The 20,080-nt window shown below is 36.7% G+C and overlaps 1 protein-coding gene across 2 annotated transcripts in view; it reads right to left on the bottom strand.

Moving 5' to 3' along the window:
* The window catches only part of LOC127500304 (neprilysin-like), a 67,767-nt gene that overhangs the window by 47,468 nt on the left and 219 nt on the right, over positions 1 to 20,080 (bottom strand). The window contains exons 2-4 of one of the 2 annotated variants that reach the window (XM_051871396.1): positions 16,328 to 16,453; positions 3,691 to 3,861; positions 907 to 942 (exon numbers count right to left, since the gene is read on the bottom strand). In XM_051871396.1, the coding sequence (XP_051727356.1) occupies positions 907 to 942; positions 3,691 to 3,861; positions 16,328 to 16,388 (268 nt within the window). In that variant the 5' untranslated portion in view covers positions 16,389 to 16,453. Of the gene's footprint in view, positions 1 to 906; positions 943 to 3,690; positions 3,862 to 3,987; positions 4,152 to 16,327; positions 16,454 to 20,080 lie in introns of those variants that run through there. The other variant, XM_051871397.1, reaches the window with a different exon arrangement.

Genomic DNA, 20,080 nt, shown 5'->3' on the forward strand with positions numbered 1-20,080 from the left:
CGTGTTGTTTGCATTTTCCTCGCAATGCAGTCACAGCTGGAGTACTTGGAAAAAAACACATGAAGCACGCATGATAGTAGTTTCTGCGTGAAACGCTGCAATGAGTTTAACAACACACACAATGCGGATAACATTTTACAAGCATGTTTCAAGATTTTATGGACATATTCCCATACTCTCCTGCTCCAAACATAAACCAGCACCATGTATGACTATGTGCACATATTTCATCATGTCTTCTTCAAATAAAATATCTATGTGCAAATAAGGACACCGATACAGCAGTAGGCCTACGTCTGATCATGAACACACTGACACGATGAATTATTCTGATACACAGAAGACGATGTAAATAAAAAAAAAATTCAAAAAATGGACAAAAAGTAACCATTCCTTTATTCTTTCTGTTAAACTTATGTGTCATTTGTTCAGAGTAGTGCTTGTAAATATTAAGACATTTTAAATGTTCTTCCTCATTTTTCATATAGACCAAAAGCTTTGCTATTGCTTATTTGTTGATATTACTAAAAATAATTTAACTTATTTGATTTGTTGTCTTTTGACAGTTTTTAGTAGTCTCTAATGATAAGATTTTACTGAGTTTGTTGTCATAGGGTTATATTTTTAAAATACATCAAGGTGCCTACAACTCTGTTGATTGTTTGTTTTCTTCACTCACAATTAAATATTCATTTGTCTGTATAATGAGTGTGTGTGTTGTAGGTCTGTTTTATTGGTGGTTGTCTCCCCTCTTCCCACCACTCTTTTTCAAATCTGAGGTGTAAAGAAGCAATGCTAAAACAGGGGGCTTTCATGACACGTTAATAGATGTGCAAGAAAGGCTATTAGTTGACTATTTGACATTGCAAGATTAATTGATATCAGTATGTTGTAAAATATCTTTACCTGATTGTGTGCAGTCAGCTGTTATACAGACTCCATCTACAAAGAAAAGAAGCACAATGGGTCAAAGGTCAAGAGCAAGTTAACACCATTAATCATTTATTTAATAATAAATCAAAACTCTATTTAAAAAAAAAAAAAAATCTTTCTCTGTATGTTCAGTTATATCTCCATAGAACATTCACTCTGTACATTTTATATCTGTCCATAGACATACGGTGTTATTTATGAAAATCTCTCACTGAACCAAGATTCATCAACAGGTTTCCGCTCTCCGACCATAGTCCCTACAGCCCTGCCCTCCCATCCAGACCCCTGTGGCTGAGAGGAAGAGCATGTGGAGATCATCTCTGTATTCAGCATTCTGTCTGCCTTTGTTGTTTAAACATTTATCCAGCACATTTAAGGGGTCATGACATGAGAAATCAAATTTTTCTTGGTCTTTTGGCCTTTGGTCTTTGTATCATTATTACATCCTGCAAGTTCCATAACTTAAAACGTCCTTGTCATCAATAAAAAAGCATTTATATAATCAATCTGTAAAAAAAAAGCATTGTTTGGAACAGAGGTGGCATGTAATGTCACAGGGGCACAATCATTTGCAAACGACTGTCTCTGGAGCAAGACAACAGCGTTTATTTTTACATCATCACATCGTTGTCCCAGCCCAATGATGTTCAGTCGATTAACAGCGAGTGGATCTAAAGTAGGCCTAGTTGTTTACGATAAAATTGTGATAATAACAAGATTGTGATGCCACGCAGATGTTGTGCTGTTCCTGGCTGTGGAAAAACATCATCTTTGCATAAGCTGCCGAAGGATCCTGATGTCAGAGAAAAATTGATTAAATTTTTAATGAACATTCTAGTCACGTCAGTGCTGACTTACATGTTTGTACTGTACATTTTACCAGCGACTGTTTTGAGAACAAACTTGTTCTCAAAAGAGTATTGTATTGCGACTTGTTGCAATACAATACTGGCTTTGCCAAAAAACTTTTTGTCAAACGTCAGGAATCAACTGTTCCTGAATCAGCAAGGACCTCGCAAACTGTAAGTAACATTACATTTTTAAACCGGTAATGGCAGTTAAATTCATAATGAATAATCCTAGTATTTTTACTTCAAAGAACACTCTCTATTCTCTGAAGCTGTCGATCACGCAGCACGAGTTTATCTGGACACTTGCCAAACTCCCGTTATAGTGACACTCTTACACTACACAGTGAATCTCTTACTGTATTTAAATTTGTAAATAATTTGTTTGCATTGTTATGGTGAAAGCATTTCGTGAGAGCGCAGACATTGCTTTGCATTGACGAGATCACTGCATTCACGCAATCAACAGACTGTCATCTGCTCAATGCTCATCACTGCAACCTTCCATGTGATAGGAATAGATTTAAATATAATGCATTAATCAACACTTTTCATGATTTGTTAATCTCGACAGCTGTAATAGTAAAAAATGTGGTAAAAGTATTCAAAATGATTTCACATGTAATACTTATTTCAATGGCAAAGATGTCAGCCAATCACAGCATTCGGTGTTTAAGGGTGTTTACACTGAAGTCTCACAGCATACCTGCCCCCTCAAACAGAGTGTTCAAATCCGAGGGCTAAAATCAGGGTAGAAAATAGCCATTTATTTCTAAATTATGACCATTTTTTGATGTAAAAATCATATTAACATTATAAGTGCACCTCAGGAAATATTATAAAATAATAATAATAAAACATTTCATGACCCCTTTAATGGCAGATGATCAGGGTATGAGAGGCAGGTTGCATTGAGACTCTATAAGCTCCATCTGCTGCTCGGAGGCCTAATGAGGAGGGAAGAGGGGCTTACATGGGTAGCCAGCCATTTTATGGGGTAGATATTATTTGGGGAAGCACCAGCATGTGCCAGCTTGATTCAAATAACCACAGAACCAATATAAGTTTTGGTAACACTTTACAATACGGGTGGACTAATAGGCATTTATTTGTGCTTAACTAATGCACAGATAATCATGACTTAATGTATGACTCAGAAAGAACTAAACCATTCATTAATCATTACCATATTAGTAACTAATAAAGAGTCTTTAGGAATAATAGATTAAGTCATATATGAGCTGCTATTAATTAAATGTATAATCATGTATTAATCCCGTATTAACTAACAGTGTAAATTAATGTATTAATTACCACAATCTTTCACTGCATATGATAATTCATACTCAGAAAGTAGAACTGAAATGACATTCATTACAAAATGATTAGTTAAAACATTTCAAATGCACCTGCAGAATTTTTTATGGTCGTGTATTCTTCATTGAGGATTTCTAAAAAACTACTGTGTAAAAATCTCATCTCGTTCTCGTGAGCTCAATCTCATGTCTTGTGAGCTAACTGTCTCGTCACACCCCAATTGATTATATATCACATATTACGAAAATAATTATATTTGAAACTTTATATTTCCACTATATTGTCCAGCTTTTCCATTAAGAATAGTCTTTCTTGTATGAGTTAGACTTGTTAAGACTCATATGTTGGTAACTTGATATTATTTTTTTGCGGTAACTTGACATTATTTGCTTGTGTAAAGTGACTCCAGCATTTAGTTCTCATAAAATATTATTTCACTGAGCATTTTAATAAAAAAAGAAATCAGTTTAGGAATTTTAGATTTTGCAATAATTTCTGGATTGACCTCAATGGAAAAATTAGCTCAAAAGCAGCTAGCACTGCCAGTAATTCAGTCACTCAACAACACAATGAATCTCATGCACTCACTCACCTTTGCTACTCTGTGTGATGAAGAGAATGATTAGGGCCACAATAATGACAAACAATAGAGATACAATTGTCAGGAGACCGATCTCCAGTGACGTCCAGCGGGGCTTCTTTTTCTGGGTGTTGTTGTCAGCCATGGTCTGCTCTCCCTCTGGGGCAGCCTGTAGAAACTCACCTGAAAAGAGTCAGAGTTTCGGTTCAGATTCAGTGTAAACCATGCACAGATAACTTCACAGTAAGTTTCTTTGACAAGTTTGGTCTCTCTAAACATATACCTTCTGTCATTTGTCACAGAACTTACCTGTTTTTACAGATTTAAAAAATGTACAGTCCACACTTTGAGCTGTTATTTATTGCAACATGGAATGAATCACTGATCCCGCTATGCAAAACACACACTCATCATTTACAGATACACAATGACTCTAATCATGAAGCATTCAGATGCACAAATGCACACAGACACACACACACAGAGTTACAAGCCGAGGCAGAGACCTGACTCAGCAGATGGGCAGCCCCTGCTGTGTTCTGGCTGAGAGGACCGCGACCTGGGGACAAAGTCTTAAAGTCTTCCTTTGAAGGAGGCTGACACTCTCTCACACACAAACACAAGAACACAACACAGGGAAAATACGCACAAACCTAAACTCAAATTCTTACTGGGGTACTTTACACACATGCACACTTGTCTCTTTCAATTTCTGTTGTATTTACGGATAATAAAAGTAAAGTCTCTTTAGCAACAAGGGGGCTGGTTTCCATTTGGGTAAAAGGAAGGAAAAATGTCAGGGCTAATTTGGCTAATGAGTCACTGTTGCCTAATTGTACTTCCAGGGGGCAGTGGCTCTTACGTTCGTCACATTGCAGCATCTACATCAGTTAGATCTGGACGATTAATCTTGTGGAATTTTAGAAGAAAAAAGTGTAACCATTTGATACAGGGGTCTGTTTAATAATTGCACTGAGGTTAACTAATACTTAAGCATGAATGATAAACAACTTGTAAAAATATAAGCTAGAGATAGACACACTTTTAATCACACACTTGATCAGAGCACATGCCCATGCACCCTCTGAAGAAACTGATCTTCTTTTTATGTGTAAGCTTTTGCATCTGCAGTCAACACTGTAATGGCTAGTTACCATTACTTGACAAGTTTCAATCTCCTCTTAAAATCCCTGCAGCCAATGTGATCTCATGTGTATTTGTATGTATTGCACATAAAATGAGGTTCTGCCATGCATACATTCACACACATGAATGTAGGCACTAAAACGTACAATACTGAAGTATTGACAGTGTAATGCTGGGTTAAATGAAAGCAGGATGCCACATGCAGATTAGGTTTATTAAAAAAAAAAAAAAAAAAAAAAAAACACGGGAAAATACAGAGCTTGAGCACACCAGGACTAACAAAACACACCTGGGGAGACTAATCAACATGAAAAACTACAAAGAACTACAGTACAGTACAGTACAGTATAATTTTATTTAATGCCATGTTAGCATCTGAGGCTATTTTCATGGCAAAAACTCAATTACAAAAATACAAATATCACATAAATACAAAAAAGAACAAGCAAACAAACAATTTTTTTAAATTAACATAAGAAAAATTCTAAAACCTTTTAAGGCAAAATCTTACTAAATAATTCCTTAAGTGAACTAACTTCATAAAAGAGCTTTCTACTTGCATTAAAACCAGGACAGTCCAATAGAATATGTTTAATAGAAAGGGAAGTCTTGCAGAACATGCATAGAGTTGGGTACAAAGAACTAGAAAACATGGCACAAGACAGGAAATAACAAAAGTCCTCACAAAGACAGGGGCACACAGGCTGGTATATTCCAGACACTTGTAGCAAATTAGCTCAAAAGGGAAATATGAATAATTAATCATAACTCGTTATAATTAATTATAAATATTTGGATCAGTTAATCAACTTAACTTCATGTAGCTGAATTAATATTACTATCAATTAATCTGTTCGGCCAGCGAACACTCAGTATTGATCGTCTATCAACTCTTCAGAAAGGATATTTTCCGTGGCAGCAGAAAAATAATGCTTTCTTAACATGTAGCTGTGATCAAAATTATTAAATTGACATTGGTTTATAAGCAGATCAGAATCAACTGGCAAGAATGTGCACAAAGGTTTTAACAAAATCACGAACACATAACTACTCTAACAGACAAATACACACAAATCATGCATACATAGGAAATGAGAAAGTGGAAGTGAATGAAACCGTAGCATAACAGAGGAATGGAGCTATGAAAAGAGTCATTTAACAAGCTGGAAGAACCATCAGTTTCTCACTATAAAGCACCTTTGTTAACAAAGGGGTTCACAACTTAATACTAAATCGCTGATTAGTGTTCAAATGTACGATACTTGCAAATGCCTTAGCTGTTGAAGAGCGTCTGGATATGCAGTCTAGGGAGAAATTCTTGATGGTTCGGTCTGAGGGTGTTGAAGCTGTAATCAATATCTTCTCTGTTGAATGGAGAAATGACAACGAACTTGAGCTGTTAATTTGACCCTGTTCTGGTTGAGAGTTGTGCATGGCTTGCTGATGAGGCCTGCTGGCGTGGCTGCGCAAGCTCTGGGCCAGGTGAGGTCTCACGTGAACAGAAATCAGTGGAAGCAGCAAGAGCTAGGAGGGAACTTTGTGTTGACTTGTAAGTTCCACAGAGGTCACACCTTTGAGTTTTGGCTTGACCAATGAGAAAGGTGCAATTTCCAAGCGGGAAAGTTACTTTGTTTGAAAGTGAACTAATTTGCATGAGGGGAGTAAGCTGACAGATTGTGTCCATTGATACTCTGATAAATATAACAAACACACATTGCATTCTATGAGAAGGTGATGTCCACCAAAGTGTGAGTCGGGAGTATTTTGATATGAGACACCACCTAGATGGGCTACATTATCTAGTAGTTCTATCATCAGGCATGCATAACACTATACAATATACAAACGAGCAATATACAAACAGTAATAATACACAAAATGTACTGGGGAAATGCATGTTCATTCATTTAAGAAGATTTGTCAATGAGCTAGTGGAAAGTATTCCATTTCTATGGACTGCATGTCTGATTCTTGTAGCCTGTACTTTTCTGAGCAGGCACTAACTCCCTAAGTGTCTTTGAAATGTATGAGGGGAGCAAATGGAGATAGTTCTCAGTGGGGAAACCAGACATCACGGAGTCTGCACGGGTGAGGGGTTATGAAGATTAACTTTTACAATTGTGTGTTTGATCAATCCAGTCGTTACATGCTCCACAGTAAACAACAGTCCAGGAGAGTGGTGAAATGGAGGCAGAACAGGGGGACAGGAAGGCGAGCAAGGTCCATGCATAGGGAAAAGGGATTGAAGACACAGGCAGGACAGGAACACAAGGCAAAGCAGAATGGGTAGAGGACCTGGGTGATGCAGGTTGGTCAGAAGGCCAGGATGGTACAGAGTAGGCAGATGACCAGGGTGGTGCAGACCTTGCAGATGACCAGGGTGGTGCAGACCAGGCAGATGACCAGGGTTATGCAGACTGGGCAGGTAGCCAGAATGGTGCAAGCCAAGCAGGTAGCCAGAGTGGTGCAGGCTGGACAGGTAGCCAGGGTGGTGCAAGCCAGGCAGGTAGCCCCCTCAGCGGAGCTTGAGACCCCCAGTGTAGACGAGTCTGAAGACCCCTACGGTGGAGCAGATGACCAACACAGTGTAGACTTGTTTGAAGAACCCCACGGCAGGGCAGACAACCACCACAGTGTAGACAAGTCCGAAATCCCCCACGGCAGTGCAGACGGGGCCGAAGTCCACCAAGGTGCCGCTAAGAGACACCAAGGTTGAGCCGAAGACACCCACAGTTGAAGGGGTAGAATTAGAGACCAGTGCAGTTGATCAGTCAAAACAGGAAGTTTGTGTACAACCTCTGTGTTAAGGCAGGCAGAGAGTTCAAATGCGACCTCTGCAGTCCTGTAGAGGCATGCAGGAAGTTCAGATATGACCTCTGCGGTCGTGTTGGACAGGTCGAAATCTCAGGGAAGACCTCCGTTGACATATCAAAGAAGACAGGAAAATCAGGAGTGACCTCCATGGTCGCATCAGGGCAAGCAGGAAGTTATTGGACAACCTCCGTGGCCGCAACAAGGCAAACAGGAAACTCTAGGACGACCTCCGTGGTCGCAACCAAGCAGACAAGAGGGACAAGGGAACAACCTCTGGGTTGGACAGCACAGGCACCGGTGGGCTAGAGAGTGCGGAGTCCGATGGGTTAGATGGCACTGGCCTAGAGATGCTGGCTGCTCGCACCGACATCAACGGTGTGTCCGCCAAACAGGAAGCCAGTCTCCAAAGCCTAGGAATCACCTTAGTAGCTTCAAATGCAACGTTCATGATGGCAGGCAACACTGACGTGGCCTCCATGATTGCTGAAGACTCTGGCATGGCATCCCTGATGGCTGGAGACTTTGGTGTGGTGTCCATGATGGCTGGAGACTCTGGCATGGCATGGCATCCATGATGGCTTTGAGACTCTGGCATGGCATGGCATCCATGACAGCTGGAGACTCTGATGTTACGGCCATGACGGCTTAAGACTCTGACTAATCAAGACTAATCAACATGAAAAACTACAAAGAACTACAAAACATGGCACAAGACAAAAAATAACAAAAGCCCTCACACAAGACAGGGGCACACAGGCTGGGATCATGACAGACAGCACCTAATACATAATTCAAATTTATGTATGAATAACATTACAGATGAAAAAATATTTAAAAATCCTAATTTAATCTATGAATATTTAATTCATTTAATTAATTGGAATTGATTCTATTGAATTTATGATCTAATGAGATTATGTTTTCAATTCCATTAATTAAATGCAATTGAAATTCAAACATTTTATTTTGTTCTTTGTCATTTCTGGTGCCAGCTCATTTCAAAGGATTACATAATTTTAAAGTTTTTATAAGTTTTTAAATCTTAAAATAAATAAAATTTCAGTAATTTTAGTAACCAATACTTATGCAATAGTGATTTTGCTCAATGGCAGTTTGCTGAGAATAAAATGAACATAATGTAGACCACAAATTGACCACAAAATTATCATAAGAAGATATTTTGAAGAATGTCGGTAACCAAGCAGTTGATGGGCCCCACTGACTTCCATAGTATTTTATTATTATTATTATGGAAGTCAGTGGGGTCCATCAGACCCCTGCAAGACCACTGGGTCAGATTATCTCTGAAATGGTAAGGCTTGTGGATCAGCAGTGGTGAGAATTTACCAACAGTGGTCCAAGGAGGAATAAACCACAAACCAGTGACAGGGTGTTGGGCACCCAAGACTCATCAATGCATGAGGGCAACAAAGGATATCCCATCTGGTCCAAGCCAACAGAAGGATTACTGTGGCACAAATCACACAAAATTTTAATAGAAGGAATGTGTCAACACACAGTGCATCAAATTCTTCTGCGTATGGGCTGTGTAGACACAGACCAATCAGAGTGCCTATGATGACCCCTTCCCACTGTCGAAAGCACCTGCAATGGGCACACAAGAGTCGGAGCTGGACCTTGGAACAGTGACAATACAATGGCAGAACACCTGCTAGGACACTTGCATGAACTTAAAAGGAAATACCTTCATACATCCAGCAAAACCTTGACACCAGATCTAGCTTCATTTATTGGCAGAGGCCACTATGTTTACATTTTTGCTGCAAATTCATACATACATATGAACACTGTTATTGCATGGTTACTTTTTCAAAAACATAGATTATAGGTGATAATGTATAAAACCTACTACCAATATTGCAAGCATCAAATAAAAGGTAGAGGTGAAGTGTTTTGTTGTTGTTTTTTTGGTAAAAGTAGTAAAGCAGAAATTACACACTTCACCTTTATGTGTACAGAACATGGCCATGGCTGAAAATGTAGTATATATGCTGTCAGACTGTAGTTTCCTCCACATGTGCTGATAATAGGCCATTAAAGAAACAGAGAGTGATGTACCCTGAGCTGGATAATTGAGAGGCTTAAATGGCCACAGAGTTGCTCCAGGGCTTCCCACTAAATGGGAGTTTTAAATTTTGCAGTTTTTCAGAGCTGATACAGTGAATGTACCTTTAAAAAAAATAAAAAATACTAGGTTCATAATTTTTGGTTGGTTGCTTAGAAAAGGGTTTCCCAACAGGGGGTTCTCAATATCACTGCAGGGAGTTTGTGAGATTGTGACAGGGTTAATTAAATTAAATTGTGGTAATCTTTGAGCTTAAAAAATATGTTCAGTTTTGCTAAACGTAATAGAATGAGTGCATTTTCCCCTCTTTTCATTTTGTTCTGTCTGATTTCTAAAGATTAACCAGTACATCACCATGGGAGATTCAATACTCTTACAGACACAGAGAACAATCAGTAAAAGGTGCAGGCTTACTAATGGATTACATGTGAAACAACTAATTTACTCTACTGTTCAAAAATTTGGGATTGGTAAGAATTTTTATTATTATTATTTGAAAGAAGCATCTTTTGCTGGATTTATTTGATCAAAAATACAGTAAAACAGGAATATTGTGAAATATTATTACTATGTAAAATGACTGTTTTCTATTTTAATATATTTCAAAATGTAATTTATCCCCTTGATGGCAAAGCTGTATTTCCAGTCTTCCTTGCCACATGATCCTTCAAAGAATCGTTCTAATATGCTGGTTTGATGCTCAATTTCTTCAAGCATTTTTTCCCTTTCAATATCTTACTGGCCCCAAACTTTTAACCAGTAATGTATTTCATGAGTTCACACTCACATATAATCGAATAGAGTAAAGAGTATGCATATTTGGCATGCTGTCCTGGGGGAGGGCTCCGAGCTCGGAATGTGGTTTGAACCAAGAGTACTCCCCTCGATCCCTGGCTGGGATGGGAACAGATAAGTGTGAGGAGTTGGGGTGGAGGAGGGATGCTGGAAAACTGTCGTGGGACAAAGGTGAGCCAGCTATTTATATATAGGCTTCCTTGCACTGATTCAGTTGATTATCTGAACATGTTCCTCCCGAACTTTGTTAATAAAACATCATATGGTGGAATATAATTATCATTGAAGCTCAATGAGTATGAAATAATTTGTACAAAAAGTAAAGAGATGACGAAGTCCAGCAGCAAAACATCTTTGCACCATTTGTATGATCAAGCTTCAGAATTTTATCATGAATTTATATTATTTTATTAAAGCATTGTACTTTGGCAACAATGTAATGCTAATAAAGAGGTTGAAATTGAAATGGAAATTGTTTGGGAACTTCTGGCTTGTGACTGATCTATTTTCTTTCTCTTCATATTTTGGTGAAACACACATAAACAGAAGATGACAGACAGGTAATTTTATTATTCACCACCTTTTGTCTATTCTTCATCTGCTCTGCAACTGCTGTGAAATGAATACCTGAAAATCTCACTATGTCAACAAAATTCTCTTATTTACTTCTCTATATTTTGAGGGAGATATTATCCTCCCTTTATTTATATTCTAAGACTAACTTATCCGCATCCAGAGATTTATCTGGTAGGTGATATCTTCACTAAATTTAGATAACATAAGGCACATCTGCAGTGATGAACAAAGACATGTATCTCTCCCTTGTCTGTGATATTAGCCTAAGTGGCTATGTGACAGCTTATCTATGTCCCCTGACTCCCCACTGAGGACATGATCAAAACTCAAGGCAGAGCTGTTACTTGTGACTGCGACAGGTCTGGAGAAAATCAGAACCAGGGGCGACTTCACCAGCTTTGACTTTCCAAATCCATCTAGGACACTCAGGCAGGGAGTAAAGTTAGATTATTGTAAAAGGGGAGGGAGCGTGCAAGAGATAGTGCCAGATGCATTACTTGCCACACCAGGCATAATCCTGACACACATGGAGAGTCCCAGGACCCCCGGATCAGATATCGTCTGACGTATGTGGATCGGCAGGGAACCAACCCGCCTTAGCAGGGGTACTGCATCTCCCTGAAGGACTTAGAAACAGGAAGACCTTTCAACCTAATCTCTTCCAGCACAGCCATGCTGGTTTGTTCACAAACCAAACTTATAGCTTACTAAATTTAAGAAATCATATTTTAAATACAAGAAGTTACAGCAGCTAAACAGCCTGTGCAATTAAAGGAGATATTTGTCATTTTTGTCATGTTAAAATACTTTCTCATATCCCAGATTAATATGCAGAGACTACTATACTAATTCAAAAACCAATCCAAAACAAATGGGTGAGTTATATAAAATATATATAATATATTTAGCACAACAATCATACATAATGAATATACATTTTACTGAAGTCTAAAATATTTTCTCAGGTAGAAATTATTAAGAAAAATATTTTTAAAAATCCTTTAACTTTATTCAGAAAATCACAAACAACAGGAAAAGTGATGGGGTCTTTGAATATTTTTGTGGACAATAGGGGCCTTGGAGTCAAAAAGGTTGAGAACCACTGCTTTAAAAGTAGCCATACATCTCCTTTGACAGCTGTGAAACAAAAATATCTTCATCACTGTTTGCTATACAATATAGCAAGCTTATGCTGAATATTGACAGGAAACATGGACGGCTTATAGGGTTTCTTCTAATTATAATATGCCACTAGTAATTATCACCCATCATCAGCTAGAGTAAGTGCTTTTTCCATGTTTTTTCAGAAACAAAGATCACAACATCTTAGTAATTAGTAGTAAACTGGCAAATCGCATAGATATTGCACATGCAGTGACAATCACCCTGAGGGTGGCCGAGACTTGAGAATCTAATTAGCAGTCTAATACTTAAGAGAAAGTTGCCTCGCACTAGCTTCAAAGATTCTAGGTTGGAGTGCAACTGTGAGGGTCATCCGTAATGCAAATTTAGTGCTTCAGTACAGCTTTTACTGTAAGAGCTTCTGTTTGATTCCTTATTGGCACTGCCATGGTGAATCACAGAGTTGGCTATAATATTTGCAGTCTGCTTTGCTTCTGGCACAGCAATGGTGAATCCTCTAAGCATGTCTTTTACGACAAAACACGCCATCATACCCTCCACATGACTTGTGTAATCAGTATAACAGCCCTCAGAAGCTGTTATGTTTGTACAGCTCATAGAGAATACATCTGTAGCTAAACCACACAGTATACACTTCCATCTTAAATGTCTTTGATCAGGCTCCTGAACTTTCGATGCTGTTAAACTCACCTAAGTAGCCCCAGTGCTTATGCTAGGCTTTTAATACTTTATAGACACAAACACTTTTTTTTTTTGTGAAAAGGTCTGTGGATACAAAAAAAAAAAAAAAAAAAAAACTCTTCAGAAGCTCCTTTTCTGTGGTTTTGCACTCTGGCTGAAGTTTGACAGGAATACATGACAAGGCATCCACAATTACATTCTGTTTACAAGTACACTTCAAACTCTGCCTGCTGGGACATATTTCTGCATCATTCTCCACTGCCATAGTCTCAATTTGTTTCCATGTTTGCTTGTGCTGCATTTTCAAAGCTTTCATTACATACCTTTGTATAAGGGAAATTGTTGCACAAAACATCTTAAGGACTGGTACAAAACTGTTAGAGTGCTATGAAATACTTTCCAGGAATGTCACATTTTGCATTTTTATTGAAACTAACCCAAACCACCAACCGTAACCTCAGCAATAAACTCTTTGAAGCAACATCAAAACACACTCTGTTGAAATAACTTGGTAGTTCTCTTGCTTGTTCGCTGACTAACATGAGTAAATAGAATTGGATTTTTAACAAAATGATTTTACGTTGCTTCTTGCATGTATTGCGGAACTTTCAAAGTGAAATGTCCAGTGTGGTGCTATAAGCACATTCAGTTTTATCAGAAAAAGATGATCTTCTACTACTACTTTACCTTCCTTCTACAAGTGTTTGTGCTCTTTTATTGTGACTCTGGTTTTACAGGAATCATACCTGAGTGCTCCGCATCCCAAGTGCAATGCTGTACCAGGTGAGCTACTGAGCAAGTTTACTATGTCAGAAAAGCCATATAGAGCTGGTTATGTGATGTAAACATCAAGATGTATCAGTTTACAAATCTTGCACTATGGTAAAAGTGTTTTGAGGTCGTAACATAGTACTGTGCAAGGAACCATGTGAAAACAGATCTTTATTAATAACAATAATCTGCCCATGTAATCATAATTTGTGTGAAAGGAATAAAAGTTGTTGGTGTTTCACTTTTTTTTTCTTTTCTTTTTTTAACAAAAAATATAGGTAGAGGTGTGTTTTTCCAATGAGCCTATGTTGATTTTATGAATTTGTATACTAAGAGTTTTTCAGAACTTCATGCTTGCTGTTGCATGCCATGTGGTGTGACACTATTCTTTTTTATTTTATTTTTATATTAAAATAATTGGTGCCATGTGGCAGGGGGTATGCAAAGGGGGCCCGAGATGACTTTAATAAGGCCACAAATATGGCCATCTGAACTAAACATAATATGTTGGGCAGTAAATCATTCTTTTCGACTTACTCATAGTTATTTCTAAATATTTAGTTTTAAGGAATATGTTAAATAGCTTTAAATATTTGTTTTGTTAAATATCTGAATGATTGTATAACATTCATGAACAGTTAAAATGCTTAGGGACACAGATTTTCTTTAAACATAAAATCTAATTATCAAATATCTTTAGTATGTAAAAGTATATTACAACTATATAATTTCCATGTTTAGTTGACTACAACTTCAACAAAAAGACGACTGAGTTTGTCAGGCCTCTTTTAATAATAACATCACTGTTTCTATAGTGCCTTTAAAGGAGCTTCTCAAAGCACTTTACAGTATAATACAATACATAAACAAAAAACAAAATAAATCAAAAACACAGGAGGATTAAAATAAACATACAAACAAATAAAAAAAAGAGCACATGAAGGATTAAAATAAACAAGAACCAGCAATGAATATCACAATCAACAATAAGCTAGCTTAAAAAATATGTTTTTAAATGCTTTTTAAAAATGACTGTGCTTCCCTGAATTTCAACTGGAAGTTGGTTCCACAACCTGGGAGCAGATATAGAAAAAGCTCTGTCACCCACACTAAAAAAAAAAAAAAATTACACAGTAAAATACCGTTTTCCATTGAAATATATTTGAAGTAGTATTTGCCTATAGGCTACTTTCTTGAAAATGACAAATAATATTACCCAGAATGCATTGTAATATACAGAAGTAATATATAGTAAAACAATGCATTCTGGGTAATATTTGTCATTTTCAAGAAAGTAGTCTATAGGTTTCTTTCTCAAAAACAACAAATACCATTACCCAGAATGCATTGTTTTTACCGTACATTACTGTTTCAATGGAAAACAGTATTTTACTGTGTAAATTAGTTTTTTTGTTTTTTTACAGTTATTTTTTATGGATTGTAACTGTGTTTGATGGATAACCAACAAAACCCTGCTGAGAAGAGCGAAGACTTCGATTTGGAATATAAGGTGTTAAAAGTTGAGATAAATACTTTGGGCCTGACCATGGAGGGCTTTGTATGTGAGCATAATAACTTTGAAATCAACTCCGTGACTTCAGAATGGGAGTAATATGATCTCTAGTTTTGGTCCTAGTTAAAATTCTAGCTGCAGAATTTTGAATGTACTGTAACTTACTTAAAGTATGAGTATTTAACACCTTTTAACATCTCTAAAATACATTCTTATTGAATAGCAAAACTATGATATCTTGTTTCGGTGTCACCACTGTTCTGTCTTACAAGTCATATACTTTTCTCCATTTCTATGTCCTCATGTTGCTTTAAAACATTTATCTGGGACAACCTGTGCATATCACATCAATGTTATATAAGGTCTCCAAATATGAAAAACATGACTGATGACTCATTCCTAAAAATTTACATTTACATTAATGCATGATAATTCAGCATTAGAGAACCTGAGTTGTAAAACCATCACTTTACTGAATTAGAAATGAGTTACAGGTCTGAAATCGAGGTAGAAATATTATGGTTGATTAAATGAAAATCTTCAACATCAATATACTTCTAAAGACTTCACAAAATCATTTTAAATGAATATGCTTTATATTTCCTATAGGCAATGTTTCCTGTGTGTTACACTAGTTTTTGTACTGTATCAACAGTACTCTTGGTGTTTCACATTTTATTTTGTGATATGTTAATACATTTCTGAGCAGTGCCAAAAAACAAAAAAAAAAAAAAAAAAAAACAAAAAAAAAAACACTACCAGATGTACAATATAGGTGACAGGTACTATATGTCACATAAATGAAATAAGTTAAATTTCTGAAGAACATGGACAATCATCAGCAGTTCTGATGTTAATTATGCATTTAATTTTAGATTTACTTTATATTTTCATTTATCTGAGATGCTATTCAAAGGCAGTAAAATACTTAAAAGCATTAAGTATGCAGTCCATACTTTCAGAGCAGTGCGCATCTTAATATATTATAAGGACAACAACTGTTAGGCTACTAATTAAAACCTGAGAATAACAACTTTTAGCATTTCCCAGCCAGTGCATTAATGAAATATCTTAGTCAGCACACCATGTTTCTAAGCCATGTGCAGCATGCGTAACAGACTCACCAGGTGTCTCTGGAAATTTGCGGTCGATGATATAAATGGGCATCACCAACCGATCAAGCATCCATCAAATCCGTGAGAAAGATACCCTCCTTCCAGATCGATGACTTTAAAGAGTATTCTGGGTTCCTAGGATATCAATAACAAATCATTGAGCGATATCAGTTCCCTTGGCTACCTGTTAACGTCGCGTCAGCAGGGTGTCCTTGTGTCAAACAGTTATTATTTGATGCGCATAAGAAAACACCTGGAAAATGCCTTAGGATTAATTCAGCGAAACGAACGATGTGAGACAACAACGAAGTACTTAAGTTCTCCCGGCGTCTAATGTTGCCTCCCACGAAAGGCGGTGTTTAGGATTGAGTGAGGCTGGCAGCAATGCCAGCGCGGTGTCGAGCGCGCAACTGTGCGCTGATATCGCACCAGTGAACTCTGGGTTCCGCTCAGATGCTTGAGTTTCATGGATAAACTCTTTTCTAGAATCGAGTGTGAAACTTATACAAAGACTTTAAAGGGGTTCCGACAGTCAGTAATTTTCGGTGCACATTATTTGGTATTCTTTTCGCGCAGTTGAAATTTACTTTTGGCTCTTGAACCGTCCAACGTCTAACCTTTTTGCTAACCGTCAACTATTTTAAAGATAGTTTTTTTTTTAAAGAAACCATTCAAGTTTTTTTGTAATGCTTTTATTTATTATACCAACAAGCGCTCGAGTAGCGTACTGTTGCTATAGCAACCTCTTCAGGCGACTTTTGTTCATGAGCCACAATTTAATTTACAATTTGTGGTTTTTGAACTGCTGTGTGAAAACAATTAAAATGCGCGTAGCCTATATTAATTATATAAAATGCGGGTAATTTCATTCCTTATTAAGGTCTACATTATATCTATTTGAAAAATATGATGATTATTATTTATAATCTGATTTATATTTGCAATTATTAATCAAATAATCTTCTTCCATAGGCAGATGTCATGCATTTTATTTTAAAGTATACTATGTCTAAGTTATCAGAATATTGTTTATTTTAATATTGAAAACTACAAGGTTTCATAATTGCAGCTGTGACAAATTAAACATTTGCATTCAATGTAGAAATAACTTGCTTGACCAGGCTGAAAATATTACTGTAAAATAGATTGATCATTCTTTTGCATTTCTTTGTGTTTTTACATGTTGGAAAGGAATTTTTGCCCTTTCGCAGACCTTGCTGGTTCCACGTATTACCATTTAACAGCAGAGGGTGTCAGTACAGCACAAAACCTGTGAGGTCAGCAAGATGCCACAAGTTTAACATGGTAGTGAAACTATAGGGCAATTTGACACCACTACTCTCTATGCAGCAGACTATGGTCACACTGTGGTTTAAATATGTTTTAGGCCCATGTGAGATTAAATATGGTTCAAAATGTTTATTTAAAGTGAATATTATTATAATGTGTTTCATACAATGGTATGTAACCTTTATGATTTGTTACAACAGAGATCACCTAAAGTTTATTTAAATTCTTTTCCAAGTCCTCTGTGTTTTATGTGTTTTTATATTTCACTCTAAATCAATTAGTGTTAGGCTACTCAATAAATAAATAAATAAATAAATAAAATATAAATAGAATCGCTGTGTCCAAAATTTCATTTAAACAAAGGCACTTGAAAAAACAATCTGTTCCACTGCAGCACAGTTCATATTACCATATGCAAGCACTCTGTTGTATTGTGTAAGGGGTTCATCGAGGAACCAACTTTCCTTTCACCGTCACTCAGAGCCCAGTGCACTTAATATAATGACGCACACCAGGACAGGATGTCTTTGGTGACTCCAGAGGTTATTTGAGATCTGAAATATTGTAGTGGTGTAATGCATTAGGAGTAACGAGGACCACTCTTATGTGGTTTGTTATCGGACTGTCCACAGGGAGTATAAAAGAGAGAAGGCCAGTTGGAAGGTAGTAAGCTAATAATTTCCCTTCGGCCATCATGAGATTTATTTCCTTTCCTGTAGAATGTTTGTTTCCTTTTCTCTTTCACCACATCCACCATTCACTTTAACTTTATCTGCTCCTTGTTTTCTTTTATGATATCTATCCATCTGTTTTGTGCACAATGAAATTGGCTATCTCTTGGAGATTATGTCATTCCAACAGTGCGGTCCTTGCTTTAGGGAGTTCCGGGATCAGGTCGTTGGCTGTATCTTCCCCTTCATTCCTATTCCTTTTTCTAGATGGTCAGTTTGGTATTGCTGGCATAAGCCCATCATTTCTCAGCATTTTTCCATTCCCCTGAAATCTCTATTGGCATTTATTAAGATTAATGCCAACACCAAATAAATTCTGTGCCCCTTGCAACAGTTCAATCTTTCAGCTGAAAACCACAATTATGGGTTGGACTCACAAGGGCGATTTACAGGAATAGACATGACTGTGTTTCCTATAAAATAGTTACAGTGTAGACAATTCTTTTTGAAGGAATGCTTTCTGTTGAGGGAAATAAATACAATTTAGTTTGCCAATTTAGTTCTCATAGCACAACATGTAAAATTATTCAAACATCCCCTACCAAAGGGGTATGGATGTATTAAGATTTAATTGCTTATTTTTTAATCCAAGACATTCCATAATAGCAACAATGTGAATTCAAATTAAATGACTTAATTCAATTAGCCTACAGGTTTTAATGAATAGCGAATGTGTCTAAAATGTATCTTTTTTATCTTTTTACTTAAAAATAAATACAAAATTTTTAACGCCACAAATCTAAAATATTAACGTGTCCACAAATTCCTCATTAACAAATAGACACACACACAAAAAAAAAAACTTTAATATTCAACATATTGTCAAAGATCACTATTTTCCAGAGACACATAACTAGTTTAACCTCAAAACTCTTCCAACTAAATCTCATCAATGTTAATATTAAGATAAAATGACAAAATTAAGAAGAGTATAGAAGAGTGAGATGAGATTTTGTGCCATTTATGGTCAAGCAACAACATCTTTTTCAACCAGTGTCATCTTGTGCTGATCATACCTTGTTTGATATGAAGCCATGTAAAAATGTCACCAGCTACTGCAAAATGTGCAGTAATATAATAAAATAGCACATTTTGTTATGGTAGCTCAAACTGTATGTGGATAAAAAGGTATTTGTGAACATGCTTCACATTTTACAAATGCTTTCAGCAAATTCCCTCTCTAAAGTGTTTAATGAATAATTGATGTTAGCATATGTCTGTTTTTGAGCAGTGTGTGTGATTATGTGTGCGAAGGGTGAATGAATTAGAGTTGTATGTATCTGTTTTAAATGTGGACACTGATGTTTTCACATTTAGAAACAAACTCTATGTTTTTATTGTAGGGCTGAATTAGTTTTAAGTGCTCCATAATGAGAAATAATCACAGGAGAGTGCACTCGCTAACACTTCACTCAAGGAATCCACACATTGCACAAAAAAACTATTATGCTAATGAGCAATAAAATATAATTCGAATCATTTATAAGGAGGGCGTGCAAATGTTAGAGATTTTACAAAAAGTTGTTTTGCTTTAATGAATGTAAACTTTATGGCATATATTATGTTTGTAGACTTAAACTCTTTTTACTCCATGGTGTTGTAATGTTTGGCAGTATTGTTACATATTTAACTGCATTACCCAAGATGCTAAGGGTGTTACCGGAAGTAAAAGGAGGTTAATAAAAAAGAAGGTTGTGCTCACGCACGGCAAGCACTGCACGTTGTATCTGAGTTGTGTCTA

This window comes from Ctenopharyngodon idella, chromosome 18, assembly GCF_019924925.1.
Source record: "Ctenopharyngodon idella isolate HZGC_01 chromosome 18, HZGC01, whole genome shotgun sequence".
NCBI classification, from domain to species: domain Eukaryota; kingdom Metazoa; phylum Chordata; class Actinopteri; order Cypriniformes; family Xenocyprididae; genus Ctenopharyngodon; species Ctenopharyngodon idella.